Source organism: Arctopsyche grandis, chromosome 12, assembly GCF_051622035.1.
Source record: "Arctopsyche grandis isolate Sample6627 chromosome 12, ASM5162203v2, whole genome shotgun sequence".
NCBI classification, from domain to species: Eukaryota; Metazoa; Arthropoda; class Insecta; order Trichoptera; family Hydropsychidae; genus Arctopsyche; species Arctopsyche grandis.
The window spans coordinates 13,845,526-13,864,247 of NC_135366.1; the positions used below are offsets into that span (position 1 = coordinate 13,845,526).

Genomic DNA, 18,722 nt, shown 5'->3' on the forward strand with positions numbered 1-18,722 from the left:
GGGGGGGGCTCCAGAGATTATTCAGGCTGTAGTAGCTCGTTAACCAAACCGTTGATCGAATGAAAACAAAAATAGCTTGAATATGTACTATATTGGGAGGTCTGCAGCCCATGAGGACGACAAAAATAGCATGCATTTGTACTGTATTGAGAGGCTGCAGCCCCGCAGCCCATATGGGCGAGCCGCCACTGGTTGCATTGCAACTAATTCCTGTTATCCCGTTCCCGTTTATGGGCGATTTTATTTACAGAAACCATCGCGGGCATACACACAATAACTCATGTAAGTTTTATCGCAATCGGTTGAATGGTATAGGAACGCATACTTGACAGATAGACATCCATTTTATGATTTTTAATATTTTTCAAGATTTTAATATTTTTCTTTCTCGCCAAAGGTGCCTTGCACACAGGCGCAAAAATTCACGAGCCGGCTCTGTATAATGGCATTTGAGTATAAAAATTTATGTGATGTACGGTATGTTAATTGAAAGAAAATTGATTATATGAAATTTTAGACAAAAACACTACCAAACACAGCATAAAACACTAAGATGAGAATGGCGAGCAGTGTGTGGTGTTACGGTTACATAAGTAACGGCGTGTACAATCCACATTGCAGTCAGAATTGGCAGTGGGAGGGATTGGTAGCAGTCACTTCGTCTGGGAGGGCTAACGTGATTGGTCATCAGTCGTCAGTCGTCACTCGTCACCGTCAGTCATCACTCGTCGGTCGTCAATCACCAGACACTTTTTCACTTCTAATTGGGTGGACAGCTTCTGTCCGTAATCTCGATAGCTATGGATTCGCTCGGGTTCGCACTTCGTCTCTTTTTCGACTTACTACTTATTCGAATCATTCCGCGATAGCAATTCACTCTTTATGTTTTCACGTTTTCCCGATCTTTAAATACTTCAAAGACTCCGCTGCGTATTTTAAAAGAAACGTGGTCCCGTCTATTAATACTGCCAGTGTTTTCTTGAATGAACACACTTGTGTAAATTTAGATTCGCCATGTGTGTATTTTTTATACCTCATCACCCGTGAATAAAATGTCGGATCATTTGCCAGTACAATGAAGAAAAAAAAACAGTTTAAATCGATGTAGACCTTGAGCATATACACATATGTTTTATTTGTAGTTTACTGATACTGATACTGATAAAGATCGTCTTTTTAGTGCGTTTAACGTTTCTCAAATTGGTTCAAAAAGTCATTTTTCGAATATTATTTTTATTCGTCTCGGTGGTTTTAGCTATTTTACGATACTAGAAAAAAGATTCCGTGTTCTTTTGAACTTAATAAGTAGTTTGCTTACAATACTACAGATTTAAATTATTATTATTTCCACACTTCTATACATCTGGGAGCAGCTGATTTTAAATAATAGTAAAATGCTTTTTAGTTGACCTGTTTCAGATTAGCTGATAATCTTTCATTGTTCTTTAGTTTCTGGATAAAATAATACACTATTTGAAAATCTGATCATTGATACTTACTTTAAATACATACCAATAGATACGATAAAATGAACTATTATCTATTTTTATAATTTTATGTAGTTACTTCAAAATAGAACTGGAACTCTGAAGATTTTTCAAGTTCCATTATATTTGTTATTCTGCTTGTAATATTATATAATGTTTTTTTTTTTAAATAAAGTAACAAAAAATTTAGTGTTGAAAAACATGTCTACATAAGTATACCCGGTAATCTATGACCTTTAATTTATATGTAAATCACAACTTGTTATGCTAATACATTATACTGGAGTTCATAGTTATATTATTATTTCTCATATCTAATGTAGATAAACGAGGGTAACCTTCTTTAAGCGAAATCTGTTGTATGAACATAATAGCCATCAGCAATGACGCAATTTACTTGATTCGTTTTTTTCTATGTATAAACTTTGATTCGTTTGCTTCGGTGTAATAATTTTGTCGGAAGTGATCACATTTGGTGTCTTTAAATGAAAATAAAAACAATAGAATAATAATGTTTCATAAATAAATCGTGCAAATTGCATTTTTGATTTCAGAGAAGGATTATTAGTCGGCATTGGAAATCCACTACTTGATATATCTGCCGTTGTTGATAAAGAATTATTAACAAAATATAATATGAAGCCTGATGATGCCATAATGGCAGAAGATAGTCATAAGCCACTATACAAAGAACTTAAGGAAAAATACAATGTAGAATTCATCGCAGGTGGAAGTGTACAAAATACCATGAGAGTAGCTCAATGGTTTTTAGAAAAACCATATGTTTCTACATATTTTGGTTGTGTGGGGCGAGATGAATATTCAGATATTTTAAAAGAAAGAGCCAGGTAATTTTATAATTTCTGTAATAAACTAATTATATAATTCTATGTATAATATATAGAGTACATACATGTATGGTTACTATGTATTATATTTAGTTGCATTTTATGTTGGCCATATCAACTCATACATATTATGATGATTTTATTTATATTCAATCTAGAAAACGTAACGGAAATACTCCATTTTATTGAAATTTAATATTTCATTGTAATTATGATTATAAGCATTTTTTAAATATATAATTTTTTATTTAAAAAATGCTTGGCAGCAAAGTTGATGCACTTGTCAATCTTTACAAAATAAAATAACAGTAACAAAAAAAAGAAATCATAGTGAGATTTTTATTATAACTGTGCTGTTGATGACCTTATGGCCTATAATGTTGTATAATTAAGTTTATATGTTTTTTTATCAACAAAAAAAAAGTTGTTTCTTTAAACACTGCTATCTAATCAGTAACGGTTGTTTAAAATTACAATTCTATTGTTCATTTTAATTACTGAAAAATACAAATAGTTAATAGCAAATGTGTATTTTTGTGTTGTAGGTTTATTCTTTATTGTGTCTTTTATGAATATCTCAATTTCAGAGTCGTCTCATTAAACTATTATATATATTTATATATATATATATATATATATATATATATATATATATATATATATATATATATATATATATATATATATATATATATATATATTTTGCTAGACAAATTGAAAGTTTTTCTCAAAACTCATCCTTTATTGTAGCGCAGATGGTGTGAATGTCCAATACCAGTATAAGGATAAAGAAGCAACGGGCACTTGTGCTGTGCTAATCACCGGAACTCATCGCTCTTTGTGTGCTAATTTAGCTGCTGCTAATTGTTTCACAGAGGATCACTTATTAAAGGCAGAAAGTAAACAACTAATAAACAAAGCCCAATTCTTTTATACGTCTGTATGTATCACATCCTTTATTTATGCTAGTTGTATTTTGTGATTAATATGTATAAGAATTGTCTTAATTTTCTTTACAATTTTAGGGGTTCTTTTTAGTTGTTAGTCCTCCATCCGTTATGAGACTAGCTCAACATGCATTTAACAATAACAATTTATTTATAATGAATCTTAGTGCACCGTTTGTATCCCAATTGTGCAAAGAATCTTTGACGCAAGTGATGCCTTATGTTGATATACTTTTTGGAAATGAAACGGTACTAATTTTTCTTTGGTTTGGTTACTAATACACATACGAGATGTAGTCAAATTTTTTGGGAGATGATAATGTATTTGAATAGATTTTCTTCAAATTGTTTTTTGTACTATTAAACTTACCAGTACACTTCTTTGATTTCTAGAAAGATTTTTATAATTAAGACGATTCATTATTTTGTTCCTATTTAAATAGTTTGTCTGTTGGTAAAAAAAAAATATAACTAATAAATATTGTAGTATGTAATAAAATTAATCTCCAAATTTTTTGATGTCACCTCATTTCAAATTTACCTACATTTTGAGTGTAGAATATGTTATTAACGCTATTATAAATGTTTTTTAGGAGATGAAAGCATTTTCTCAGGAATTTTCTCTGAATGTTGAAAATATGTCTGACATTGCATTAAAAATATCTGAACTTCCAAAGAAGAATCCAGAAAAACCCCGTGTTGTTATTATTACTCAAGGATGTGATCCAGTGCTTATAGCGAAAAATAAGCTGGTCCAAGAAATACCCGTAATTGTCTTACCGAAGGAGAGAATTGTCGATACAAATGGAGCAGGAGATGCCTTCACAGGAGGGTTTTTAGCACAATTAGTTTTACAGCAACCGCTAGACGTTTGTGTGAGATGTGGTATCTATGCAGCTTCAGAAGTCATACAAACGTCTGGATGCACTTACAGCGGTAAACCTAAATTTACGAGCCACATCAAACTTCCAAATAACCAGGCTAACGGTGGGGAAGGGGATCACTGATAATCGGACAGCTGGTTTTTTTTTATCGCTTTTAATAGTAGAGCAACTTATATTACTAATGGGCGACTTACTTTAGATATTTTGTATGAATTTTTTATTAAAAAATTCTGTGATTTTTTGTTTGTTTTTGAGTTTTCTTTAACGTTTTCCAAACATCGGTGTGAATTTTTTCCTAATGTGTATGAATTGGAATTGGTTCAAATAATATTTTTGACAAACTCACAAAAACATAGATCACTTCAAACATTATTTCATCCACTTGTCACATTTTCACCATATCAATATTTCCAAATTTGTCATTTATCATTAAGAGTAAATAAAAACAATTGCTTTAGGAAGTTTTAATTACCATTTAGTGTTGTTGATATGAAACAAGATTTTTTAAGGCGATGACTTTTCAAACATCCTTATAAGTTTTATATATGATTAATCTGCCAACAAATACGAAAAATCGAGAGGTCAGTGCAGTATGAAAATTAAATTCTAAATTCAACTTCCCAAAAGTTATCATTTTGGTACATCAACTTTATTTAATGATTCTTTCATATATAATACTATTTACTGATTACACTGTAACAACATACAATCATATGCTTGCACTTTGATTGTATTCCTTTAGCTTTAACGTATCGCACGTGTGTGTATGTAGTATCAAAGATAAAACTATCATCATTTTATTTTGTATGATACAATGTATCCATAATATTTATACATTACCGATATCAACTTTATACCCTAACTTACAATTCTTAAAAAAAAATTTTGCTATTCCTATGACGTTACTTACACAACAGATTATTTTTTTTTAACTAATTCAATACTGACGATTATGTACTTATAATATTTCGATATGATAGTGTACCTGATATTTCATTTTTAATAAAACTTAAAATAAATGTATATTTTTGTAATAAAAAACTGTCTTTTTTTCCAAAAAGAAAATTGAATCTATATCCTCAAATTGTACAGCTTCATGATAATTTTAGTACTCAATACTTTTTTGGTTTGTTTACATTGTCGCTTGTTAGGAACCAGGGTAATGTCTTTGTGTAAGTTAATATAAAACAAAAAGATATAATTGTTCTCACAAAATTTTATTTTGTGTAATAACACCATTTACAACTAATCTTATTTACAATAGATTTTACACATATTTTCATAAGTAACAATAACTTCAATTACCATACTCTGCAGATCTTGTACACTTGAGAATTACATGACGAATAGGGAAACACCCAGACTAACATAAAGATAATATAATAAAAACCGGAGCACCAAACTGTAATTACCACATTATTTAAATAATCATTTTTGATATTAGTAAGTATAACTTATAGGTTAAATGTGTATTATTCACATTTTGTTGTACGTACAACAGTTAACTATGTTTCCTTGTGAGTTACTATAACATAGCATTAGAGGCACATAATATTAATCAAATACTTTAAATTAAAAATCACAAAACTACAAATACAATATATTGAGATATCTCAATCTTACACGTTACTATATACGTAAATACAAAAAAATTAACTTAACAATATGAAATTTGTCCAAAATGTTATAGAAAAACACTTTCTGATAACACTTAAATTTCCAAATAATTTAAATAAATAATTTGTATAATAAGCAGTATGAAAAGTAGATCAATGGGATAACATTCATCAAACAATTAAATTTATAAATTAATCTGAATAAAACAATATTATGTACACAATTTTTACAAATATAATTTTAATAATACTTAAAAAATCAACTACAAGTAACAAGACTGACTTAATAAGTAGGTTAAAATTACGAGTGTTAATAATTATTATTAACACACTTCGTGTAATATGTCAGATAGCTTTGTAAATAATAGTACAATATAAAATGAAAATAATTAGTGGAATTTTCAAAATGATGATTTGTTATTACATTGTCGGTGATTTATTCTTGTAAGATTTAATAGAAGCACATAAGGTGAGATTTAAAAATCAATGTCTTAAAGAAAATTTGCATGAAAACGTTCAAGTGTTCAAGAATAAATCATATAAATTACAATCATTAAAAAATATATTATCATGACAAAGCCCATTTACACAAACCCCAATACTAATTTGTTTCAAACCGCAATAATCATTAACTAACTGACATTGCACAACTTTGTACATACAACTCACACCTAATAGACCAATTACATCCAGTATACATTAAATATGTAATTCTCACAATCAAATCACACATATTTCATTGGGGTCCGTAATCACAATCAGTGCTTTTTATACAGAACTTATCTTAAAAAAGGTGCATTCTCATAATAAATAATATTTATGACACAAATTACTTATAGCCAATTTGAAAACATTGATCTTTCGACGTTCACTGTTAAATTAAAAAATAAACATGTACCAATCATGAAATTACATTAAAAAAAATTAACACATTTTGTTAGAATACTTTAAATATTACTAACCAGCTATTGTTACGCAAGTTACAAAAATATTAATTTTTCCATTAAACAATAAAATGCAGTCAATTTCCAGAAATCCTGATTTTCACACATTTAAAGGATTTACATCCTGACAGTCAGACATTCTACAAAAATAAAGTAGGGATTGACAAAATATGTGGCATACATACTCAACTCGTCAAGTTCTTTGGTTATAAACTGAAGTTATGAGTTTTAAATAGGTGCTCACATGACATACGTATGTCCCATAAAGTAAAAAAAAATAAATACACTTCACGATTTGCAACACATGCAACCATACTTTATTAAACATAACTTGTAAAAGAGGAAACAACAATCGAAATAATAAACGATTCACATTAACAGGTTATCATTGCGGCACTACCGACGCATGGAATTAAGGGGTTGCATGTTAATATAACCATATGAAGTACAGACTGTGTTTTGTTGTTGGGAAACAGCTCGTGTGTCTTGATATTGATATTGAGCAGTCATCATTTGAACCGGAGGCAATTGAGGAGCATTGAATCCAGCGGCAGTGTTAAATCCAGCCGCACTCGCCTGCTGAGCTGCCGTCATACGATAACCGTTGAGAGAACCATATGGCGAAATAATGTTATGGTTTATAGGACTCATTCGACTTGACGCGTGCGAAGCTGCCATCTGCATATGGTGTTGCATAGTCGTCACATTACCTGGATGACAATCATAATCTTCATTAAACATTAAATTGAAATTCATTTTTATATTGTGACACTAAAAAATAGCTTTGAAACGTCAGAAAAGACTTGAGAATTTACCTGGAATGCTTCTTGGATTACGAGAGGCTGCAGCGGGATCCGATCCCGTCAGCTGACCGGGTGATTGTGAATAGTATTTGTGGTAATGTGGTGTGCCGGGAGGAGCGGGTGGAGTAGGTCCCTGATGCGGCGGAGTTGAAGCTCCACCAGCACTCCCGCTCTCAGCCATTTGTTGCAATCTAGCCAAAGAACAAGATCCGGGTTGTTGGGCATAAAAGGGTCCAGAGCCTGCACACGCCTGACGTTGAGCCGATGGATAACCTTGAGCAGGACTGCCTTGTTGAAAAGCGAGTGGTTGCTGATAACCCATCGGACCGGTTTGATAATTCATTCCACCCCCACCGTGTACCGCCTGTTGTGCCACTAAGCCTACTAATATAATAACGAAATATAAATAACAAAGGTTGGAAATACGATATAGTGTATGCAGCAATTAACTGCAAAATGAATATATACCATGATGTTGGTGAGTCATTGGAGGTGTAGTTCTGTGGCGTGCTGGAGGTGTACCAGTACCTCTATTCCCATTGTCAGAGTTTTTCTGTTGATTTTCAACAACATTGTTACTATTCGTATTGTTCACTTGATTTCCACCTTGACCATTATTATTAGAATTAGCTCTGCAACAAAAAGTACATACACATTACATTAATCCAAATAACAACAACCAATATTTAAAATTACTGCGCTAAAAAAGCATATGTTTGAAGTTTATATTATTTTTTGTGGATCAGTTATACATTAGTATGACTAACATGACCATTTATTTAGTAATTAAATCAAATCAAAATTTGATAATACGTAAATAGATATATGTACATAAAAGCGGATAAATAAATTCAATGCGTAAATTACCTATTTCTGTTGTGCACATTCTTCTGTTTCGGTTGGTTGCCTGTCATGATTGAAGGAATGTGAAGGGAGGAATGCATAGGATGAGGAACGTGTTGTGGGCTAGGATGCATATGCAACATAGAACAGGGCGACGCTAGATCAGAAGCAATGCTCGACGGAGATTCAAGACCCAATTGACTGACGTCCAACTCGCAAGAATTGTACTGTACACTGTGCACGGAATTACTAGTCGAATCCGGAGTATAAACACCCATGGATGGCAACGCGGGACTGACGGATTGACAGATTTCTTCCTTTTGCGATGTGATTTGTTGCTGGGTGTTATTATCTTTCGATATGTCTTCCTTTTTACACGTCTGATGGGAATTCTTTTTTTCGCAAGGGTCGTTTCTCGACTTTTCTTGCATCCCACACTGACTCGCATTTGTTTGATGACTGGCGACGGATGCATGATTAAAATGGTCGGTGTTGTTCTTACACTGAGAATTCACAATAGCGGAAGGGAGCATTTGACTATTTTGTTGCCTCTCATAATTTTGACTGATGTTATTACAAGCTGCTCCCACGTCATTCGCAGACTTATTTCGATTGGAATTGTGTTGTTGATCTATTAAATGCTTTATGTGCGAGTCTTTCGAGTATGCGTTTATCACTGCCGCTTTTGTTTTATTGTCGCATTGAGTTTGGCAACCACTATTTTTCGATTGTCTGGAGGCCACTTTGCACGACTCTGCCTTTTGATTATATTCTGTTTTCGGTTGAGAAGGCTCGGATTCCTTGAAATGTGCCAAGCCTGATGTTGCTTGATAATGGGTTGAAGCAGACAAAGTAGTATATGCTATATCGTGCATTTTTTGGGGCGATTTTGATATGTGATATTGATGTTGCATATTGAAGGATGGATACTTGTCAAGATATGGATTTTTCTCTGGATTTGCAATTTCCAAAAATCTATTTTGTTCCCAAGTTCCATGCAATCGTGGTGCTTCCCACCATTGGTATTGCGGAGCGTGTGCACTATGGTAATTGGGTATTTGTTTCAGAGTAAATTCAGCTTTAGCGACATTATCATATTTGAATTTTGGTAGGACTTTATTAATGTTTAATTCTGGTTGATCGGGTTTCAGACATCCTCTATCATGTTTGGGTACAGAATTTTTATCAGACTTTGTTACAGATTTATCTTTTTTATAAAAATCTTGTTTTTTAGCAGTTTCATTTTGAACTTTTGCATCTCCTTTACATCCAACCGAAATTGGATTACTTACATTTACAACATTAACAGAAGCAGGTTCGTGTGGCTTTTTAACCGAATCTTGTTCAGAAATGAATGTCTTGGGTTGAGAGAGAACAGGTTGATAATTCATATCTGGTTTAGAAAGCTTCTTGTCTCCCTTGTCCAACTTATTATGAGCAGAATTGACTCTCACGTCGCGAAGTTTACTTTTTTCTCTAGCAGGCTTTATGTTTACGTTTGTATTATCTGACTTCATTTCTTCGGTCAATATGGTGGCACTTGTTGGATTCATTGCAAAATGCATATTTTCTTGTGTTGTATGAGTAGAATTATTAGGTGTAATAGTAGATGTTTGAGAATTTAGTAAAGATTCGTTAGCTGCACATATGGAATTCACAGATGTTGCGACCATCTTTTGAATGTAGTCAGCACAGACTTGTTGATTTGTATTTGGGTTCTGACTATTTTCAGAATTAGGATCTGATGATGCAATAGATGGAGAAATAGCACTGACTTGTTTGTTAATATTGCTATCCAAAGATTGCGAATTAGTAGAATATGTTCCACTACTTTTTAAAACACCAGTGTGATTATTTGTCTTACTAGTAAGTTCACCGGAATTATTGATTAAACTTGAGCCCGACGCCAAATTTGAAACTTCGGATGGAGATTGATTTTTTGTGTAAGGTCTACATAAATTGTCGGATGATAAATCACCTTTGGATAAATCAGCAGATTTTTCTGTCAAGGTCTGTAAATTTGAACAATTGGGAGATTTAACAGTTTCCGAATAGTCATTAGAAATTATATCTTCAGATTTTTTATTCTCAATGCTTTCATTATTCTCATACGGTTTCGTGTTAGAGTCGTTTTTGACATCAATAATTTTTTCAGGACTTAATTTCAAATATGAATTTTCACAATAACTGTCTTTAGAGCATGCATTTTTTTCTGTATCAGGCATCACTTTCAAAATTTCATTATGCGAGTATTTAATGTTGGGAGAGTTGTCATGTAAGCTTTGGTCATTTGGAATTTCGTAATTGGGTTTTAAACATTTAATCTCAGATTGAAAAAACGTATTAGGTGATTCTTTATTGATCCCAAAACTGGTTTCATCTTTACTAAATCTATCAGTTTCATTTTCAACTGGTGTGGATTTTATTTTACTAGTATTGAAACTTGGATCATTGGTATCCATAGATAATTGAGAATCATTTTTATCAATCATTGGCATATCACAGACAGTATCTGATGTTTTGTGATTTTCCTGCGTGTTTGCTGTAATTATTTCATCATTCGAAGTCAAAATTTTTGCTACACTATCAACAGTGTTTGATTGTTCTTCATTTATTTTGGGCAATCGATTATCATCGATTGATAGACACTGATTTGACTTTTCAGTTATCGAGTCCACCTTTTGGGGATCAAATTCAGATTGACTATTACTACAATCTTCAGATTCAGATATAATAATAGCATCTTTGTCATCTGAAACGGTTTTTTGTATCTCCCCACTTTTGTTATTGACGATTTTAGATATTTCTTTAGAAGCTTTCACGTCTTTATTTTTCTGGGAACTATTTTCAGAAAATGAGCTATTATCATTATTATTACTGCAAATATTTACGGAGTCAACACTCAATGAGATTTCATTATTTAAAATGTCTGGTTTGTTGACGTTTTCAGTATTAAGTGGTAAATCTGAGCCAACGTCCACTTTTGAATAATTTTCTTTATTGGCAGTGACATTGGTATTTTCTTCGAGTTCTCTATAAGATTTTTGTTCATCTTCATCTATCTCCATTTCATCATCAGCTTCTGCAGATGAATCCTCGGTAGTTTCGTTACCAGACTTTCTTCTTTCGGCAACTTTATTTTTAGATTCCTTCGGAGATAAGGAAGTTTTGCCTACAATATCATCTTTAGAAACAAACGGTTGATGCTGAGATGTGCTTGATGCAGACTCGACATGTTGGGATAAATCATCGGATTCGTTTTCAGAATATTTATCATTAGAATTAAAGCTATGATTTGATTTAACCTTATTCTGATAAGCGGTTCTATTGGATTGCTTGGATTTTCTTCCTTTGAACATTTCAGATATTGTAGCTTGTTTTCGTAAGTCTTTCACCATATCCAGCTTCTTCCTTGGTCTGCCTCTAACCCATCCACGTTTTCTTTTAAAAGTGGAGTTTTCGGTATTTTTGCAAACAGACAAATCTTTAGGTTTCTTATCTTGATTTTCAGAATCAAAACTTCGTTGGGACTTGAGGGCAACAATATTTTTGATAGCCTTAATTTTCTTTTGTTTCAATGATAAAACAGCCTTTGACTTCTTTACTAATGTTTTTGTCAGTGGTTTTTTATGAGAATTGTTTCTTTGACTGCTGCGACGGGTAACACTTCTACTCTTATCTTCTTTAATGTCTACTTCAGAAGTATTAACTGGCGAATCCACTTCTTTGATTTTATTGACATCAATAAGCTTATCTTTCTTTGGGACTGCAGTATCAATTGATTTTCTTTTACGTCTCGTTGGAGTATCAGAGGTCAATGTGGGGATGGTGTACGTAGATTCATTGTACTTGCTAGGTCTTGTTCGTTTTCGTCCAGATGAGGTAACCTCTAAGATTCCACCATTAAGTTTTTCACTTTCTCGAACGGGATCTATCTTTTTGAAAATATTAACAATATTTTTAACGACCTTTTTATCAGGTATTTTCAACTCTTCGTCAGATACAGAATCATATTTTATATGTTGATCTAAGCTCTCTGTAGATGTTTCAACATCAGATGGTAATTCTGGTGAGAAAGAATTGATATTTGTAGTAAGCAATGGTGTCCATCGCAAACACTCTGGATCTATGACTAATCTAGGTGAATTTATGACTTTCTTCATGTGCGCATCAACTTTGGGCCAATTTACACAAAGGCCTACTCGGTAGCCTTCTTTATTAGGTATATATCGCATGAAGCCAAGTAACTGAAACGTTGTAGCAATATCATGACTGTACATTCCGGTTTCCTTTCCAATTTCTTCTATACTAATAGGTTTTTCACGATGTGTATAGAGATATTCCAATATCACAGATCTCCAATAAGCATGATAAGACACACGTCCCAAATCAGATAGAGGTTTTTCTGGTGTTCCCGGTTGACCTTCTTCTTTAGATAATAAGTAACCTGAAAAATAAACCAAACATTTAGAAACATTATAAAGCTAAATGACGTATCACAAATATAAGTTACAATAAATCTTACTGAAATGTATAAGGAATCTTCCATATCCTTGTCGTTGATATTGAGGCATAGTCATTATACAAGAAACGTTATATTTTTGCTGACAGTGCTTTTCTTTAGAAAAATAACCAACTAGATGACATCCTTGATTATCATTTTGAGTAAGCACATAAAAAAGAAAAGGTTCTACGTCATAATACAACGTTTTGTGATCTAGAAATAATTTTGCCAAAAGACAAAGATTTTGACAATATATTTTATTTGCATTTCCATCAACTTCAAAAACTGATATGTCTCCGCAGCGATATATTTCAGTAGCTGGAGGATGACGCCATGCACACTTGTCTAAATGGCGAGATAAAACAGCACGACTTTTAGCATATTTTAAACAAAATTCACAAAGAAATAACTTCGGCAACCTAAAATCAAAATAGAATATAGTTAGCCCACACTTTAACTAAAAAATGTAAACATTCCTAAGAAAAAAAAAGTACCTAGCATATTCTTGAGGGAAAGGACTCGAGTACCAAGTATCAATTTCCCATTGACCAAATTGAATTGCAGCAGGACATCGAGGTTGTGGCGGTGCTACAGTAGATGGAGTAGTGACTGTTCCCAAAATTGGTGTAATAGCACGAGAATTTGGTGAATTTTCAGTGTTATTTTTAACAGGAGTTGCTGGTGTAGCTTTATCGCGAGCTTCTTTGAACAATTCAACATCTTTTTCAGTCACTCCAGGAGGCAAGATAGTACGTTCTGAAAAAAATATTTTTTAAGTAAAACTCTAGTTGAGCAATTTTACAAAACAATATTATTATATATTACATATAAGTTTTTAGTGAATTTATTTCAAATAAAAAACAATTAGTCTCGTGCAAATCAAGCTTCAAATAACATATATTAATATCTATTTTCGCAAAATTAAAAAACTTAAAGAGAAGATAATTGAAATTTCGATTCCATTAAACAATCGACCTTGTAAAATAAATTGTTGCGTTGTCTTAAACTAAAGGAATAAGTACTTGAATTAAATTAAAAGCAAGAAAAGGTGAGTGTGTGGATACTGCTCTAGTCCAGTTACCATCACAATAAATATGAAGATTTATATCACATAAATAATTAAACAATTTGATCACTATTGATATTTACACAAATATATACATATTAATGGCCATTATGCAGTCAGACCAGACATTAATAATTCATTAACATTTAAATCAACACGTTAAATATAACTTTTTTTATAAATTGATAATCAAGACAGAGTAAGAACAGTTATCATAGTAGTTTCCTTTTTTTTTTTAAACTGCACAATAGTAAGAAAACCGGACCAATCCACCACACATTACCTTTTCATGCTAAGGAATAGGAACAGGAACATCTAGCACTTACACATATTTGAAGTTATAATGCTTTCAAAGTTGTATATTATTGTTAGCCATCAAAACACTTAAACAAAATAGACTTGAAATATGGGTAAAAAGGACAATCAATTTTACAGTGGAAAATACTAATAGAACATAAATCCATACTAAAAAAAGAGGTGATGCAATACAAAACTTCACGCATTAAAAATAAATTAAAAAGATGCCCTCAAAATACTCGGAATGGAATATATAATTTGGAATGATTTCCAATCTTTGATTTAGGGTTGGTGGAATTAATTATTATTAAAAATAATACAAAGCACGAACATGTAAAATTAAAAAAAAACCAAGCCCATTGGGTGGCAGGAAAAAATGGGGAGTGAAATTGAGTGGTGGATTAACTGTTCTTACCCGTCTGATTGGTGGTTGACCGGACAATTGATAATGCGGGCTCTTTGATGGCTGTTGCTTCAGCAATTAACTGCTGTTTTCTTAACTGATATGTGCTCAGAAAATTTTCACATTCATTTTGTGAATTATCTATGGTTTGTGAATTAAAAATGTTCGTATTATTTACAACTTTCAGGCCCGTATTTAAAAATTTATAAGGATTTAACAAGTTTTGGCAAGAAAATTCATGTCGTTTGGCAAAAACAGCTGTTTTGACAACATTTGAAGGAGACATTGGAATTATATTTTCTAGAACATAGTTTGGGAAGTCGACATCTTTCAACGAACTTGATATTTGAGAAACATGATCACTTCCGGTGGAATTTAAAGTATCAGGTGATCTTATAGCAAGGCGAGGAGGAAATTCATCTTTTGTGGGTACCAATTTATATTTCAGTTCATCAGCATTAGCATTTTTAGTATTTTTTTCAATATTGTGTTTATTTTTTGTCAGCGTACTATTGAATGTTTTATATGTGCTTCTGGTTTCTTTTAAAACTTCCCGCTGACTTGTGGTAGCAGTTTTTTCGCTTTTTTTGTTTGACGATCTATTTCGACACCCATGCCTAACTGCATAGAATTCTGATAGTCCATCAAAGAGTGTATTAAGAAGACGATCTTTAGTTCTAGATTGATGGAAGCTCCCAAAAGTACGTGTCATCTCTGCAGGGGTCTCTATTCTTTGTGGTAGAAGTGAACACTCCTTTTCAGCTTCAGCGGCGAATCCCCATTTGTTATCAAAGCCCATCGTTATGGAGGCCCCTAAACGATCGAAAGTAAGATTGTAATGTGAAACTGGCGGCAAGGGTGCACGTGTCTTGATCTGTACTTGTTTATCACACACATTAACATCACAGCAAGAAACGCTGTCATCAGAATTTTCACTGGACTGTCGAGAATTTGGACTGGGAACTCGAGAACTTTCTTCCGATGAGCTGTCACTATTTACAGTACTAGAACTTTTATTTTCCACATTTGACGCTGGACAACTTTTACTGTTGATTTTAGTCGATAAATCGACATTATAATTGCAACTATTTTCCGGGACTTTAGGTTCCGGTGATGAAGCACTTTCAACTGACTTATTGCACAATGTTCTCGATGACCGTTTAAAAATAACACTCAGTTCATTATCTTCAGATGATTCAGACTCGGAACCGACGATATATTTACTTTTTTTACCTGTCTTATTACTATTACTATTAGAACTATTCCAATTTGTTGGATTTATCTCTTTATTACTAAATCTCTTTTTGACGTGATTAAAAGCTGAAAGCCTAAAAAATTTCTGCTTTTCTTTAGACATGCGTTGGTCTGACTTGATGGCCGATGTTGACATGTTTATATTATTACCCTCTGAAATATCGTCGTCAGTCTCGGGCGAACTATTGGTAGACAACTTATTTTTTCTTCCTTTGACCATAGATGTTGATAATCTAGAAAAACATCAAATACAAAATTTTGAATTAACATATAAATAATAAAAAAAAACCGCATCAAATTGTATGTACGTATTATAATTATGTGAATATTGTAACAAAAGATAAATAAAGTATACCGTCTCTTTTTCAATTCTATGCTCTTTTCCTTGACTTTGCTAGGCTTATGGGGAGTTGACTGATGATGTTCAAGACAATATCGGCATCGCCAGGGTCTTCTAACTGTACGTTGTTCGAGTGGTGGATCTGCACAACCAACATGAAAATGACGAACACAGGATGTACATCGAAAAACCCAACGCGTATCATTAACTCCGGGACACGATTCACAAGTTTTACACTCGGAACATGCCCACTCCCCAGCCTAAAAAAAAATAGTAAACATATAATAAGAACCAATTATATAATACGAGTATATATATATAAAAAAAAAAAAAGTTTAATATTTAAAATATACCTTGTATACAGATGAATTTGCTTCATAATCTTTCAAATTCAAACATGAAAGATGAACATTAGTCTTACAATGCGTACAACAATTGAGTTCTTCCGCATTTCCTGCAGCATTTCTCGCATCCGTACCGAGACATTCCGAACATATAGGCATCGATCTCACAGTCGAAGGAACCTTATTGATAAAATAATAAAATTATAGCTGATATAATATTCAAATTCATCATTATTGCAGTTGAATTATCATGTATGCATCATACGTACGTACGTGCAAGGCAACAAATATTATATCGAATATATACATATAACGTACATTACTTTTAAAAAATAGGGTTTTGGTGGCCGATTTTATTAAATAATAATATCAAAATTGACTGTCAACAAACAAACATAAGTATGATAGTATGTTCGTTTAGTACTTTCATTCGAGACTCGGCTACATATTTTCCATTTAAATTGTAATTCTTTTCGTCTTACATAAAAATACTATAAACTTTCGCCGATGTAGCATGAATAAATTCAATATTTTATGCAGTGGCCGATCACTGACAGTTGCAATGTATTTCATGACCATCTGCGGTAACGTGAAAAATACAAACATCCCATCGGTTGAAATGGTACATATACACTTTTCGTCCATTCGTTTATTTAAAAAAAAATCGCTTTTGTTTCAGACGATGAAGTGAAAAATTTGAAATGTATGTAGAATTCAAAACAAAAGTCGTCGATAGGAATAGGAATCAAGAAAAATGGAATATTTGGAGAAAAAACAAATGAAAAATGTCGAAAGAGTTTATTTTCGATATAGTGCATTTAGAAGGTAGAAGTACCTTGATGTCGGTCTCGGAGAGGGTGCGACGGCGCTTGATCTTGAGGTGGTGATGAGTGAGCGGACGGTCGGTGGACTTGAAGGTGTTGCCGGCGGGAGTGGGAACGATGAAGCCGCGGGCGACGGCGCGTTTGGCGGCCGCGCGCACCGCCCGCCGCAGCTCCGCGCCCTCCTCCACCTCCACGCGGAACGTCTGCGAGAGGTAGCGCTCCACGCTGCCCAGCGACGAGCCCTCGCGCTCGCACAACTCGCGCACGGCCCGCGACACCACCTTGCACAGGTCGGCCGAGCGCGTCACGCGCAGCGACTTGCTCACCAGCCCGCCCGGGTCCTTGTACGAGCTCTGCCCCTTGTTGTACACCTTGAGCACGGAGCCGTCGCGCACCGCCCCCTCCAGCCGCTCCGACACCACGTCCTCGTGGTAGTTGTGGTGCTGTCGGATGGCGTGGCAGATGCGCTCCACGCTCGGCCGCTGCTTCTGCGACCGGATCTTGCGGATCGCGTCCAGGATCCAGGCGCGCCACGACTCGCGGGTGGGGTCTGCGCCGCCTGCGCCCCCCGCGCCGCCCCCGCCCTCGGCCGCAGCCGGGGAGCCGGCCGGCGCCATGGACGCTCACACTTTGCTTTGCTTTGCTTTGTATCAATAGAACGGCGACGCGACGACAGCGACAGCGACAGCGACAACGGCAGTGGCAGCCGCGAATAGCAAGATGGCCGCCTCGGATTCACCGAATGCGGAGCTTGCGCGCCATCTTGGCCGGGGCTGCCGACGAGCGAGCGAGCTGACGAACCGCGAGCTGCGAAGCGACGAGGCTTACGTAAAGAGCCGCCCCATGTCGAGTTGCGACGCCACGCGAGACGCGCGACGCGAGGCGACCGACGCTCGAAACCCAGGCCCGTCCGGATTCCGCATACATTATTCACGCGCACCACACGACCTGCGAATACCACAATAGACACGCTCTGCAACCGCTCTTTGTTGTTTTTTTACTTTACCAAGTACTCATTATATCGATAACGGCTCGATGTGATTTGTAAGTCGTTGCAGCGTAATAATTGGTTTTTAAGGTCTAACCGTACTAGGTGACGTGCGCTGTAGCGATGCAACGCGGTCAAATATTAGGTTCGGTGATTACTAGTCAAATGTGAACCGGTCGCTCTAGATTGGTCACACGTGATTGGTCACCCGTCACACTAAAACTGGTCACAAGAAAATTGGTCACTCCCTAAAATCGATCAATCAGTTTTCTCGTGACCAATTTTAGGGTGTGACCAGTTTTAGTGTGACGGATGATCACGTGTGACCGA

At 34.5% G+C, this 18,722-nt stretch overlaps 3 protein-coding genes across 4 annotated transcripts in view; 1 reads left to right on the top strand and 2 right to left on the bottom strand.

Annotated features, from left to right (window-relative positions):
* Positions 1 to 18,722, bottom strand: part of Rbbp5 (retinoblastoma binding protein 5) — a 199,610-nt gene that overhangs the window by 132,042 nt on the left and 48,846 nt on the right. The window lies entirely within an intron of this gene.
* Positions 569 to 5,651, top strand: Adk2 (Adenosine kinase 2). Of its 2 annotated transcripts, XM_077443172.1 has the most exons (5): positions 569 to 814; positions 2,042 to 2,335; positions 3,086 to 3,275; positions 3,361 to 3,531; positions 3,876 to 5,651. In XM_077443172.1, the coding sequence occupies exons 1-5, from the start codon at positions 801 to 803 to the stop codon at positions 4,287 to 4,289; spliced, it is 1,083 nt and encodes a 360-aa protein (XP_077299298.1). In that variant the 5' UTR covers positions 569 to 800; the 3' UTR covers positions 4,290 to 5,651. The 2 variants fall into 2 exon arrangements, with proteins under 2 accessions (XP_077299298.1, XP_077299299.1); XM_077443173.1 differs by lacking the exon at positions 3,361 to 3,531 and having other exon boundaries at positions 604 to 814.
* Positions 5,365 to 18,360, bottom strand: LOC143920320 (uncharacterized). Its single transcript, XM_077443152.1, has 10 exons — positions 17,416 to 18,360; positions 16,590 to 16,760; positions 16,252 to 16,496; positions 14,655 to 16,129; positions 13,371 to 13,632; positions 12,898 to 13,295; positions 8,397 to 12,819; positions 7,998 to 8,161; positions 7,542 to 7,913; positions 5,365 to 7,436 (listed from the first exon to the last, which is right to left on the bottom strand). Exons 1-10 carry the CDS (start codon positions 18,019 to 18,021, stop codon positions 7,123 to 7,125), a joined length of 8,430 nt encoding a protein of 2,809 aa, XP_077299278.1. The 5' UTR covers positions 18,022 to 18,360; the 3' UTR covers positions 5,365 to 7,122.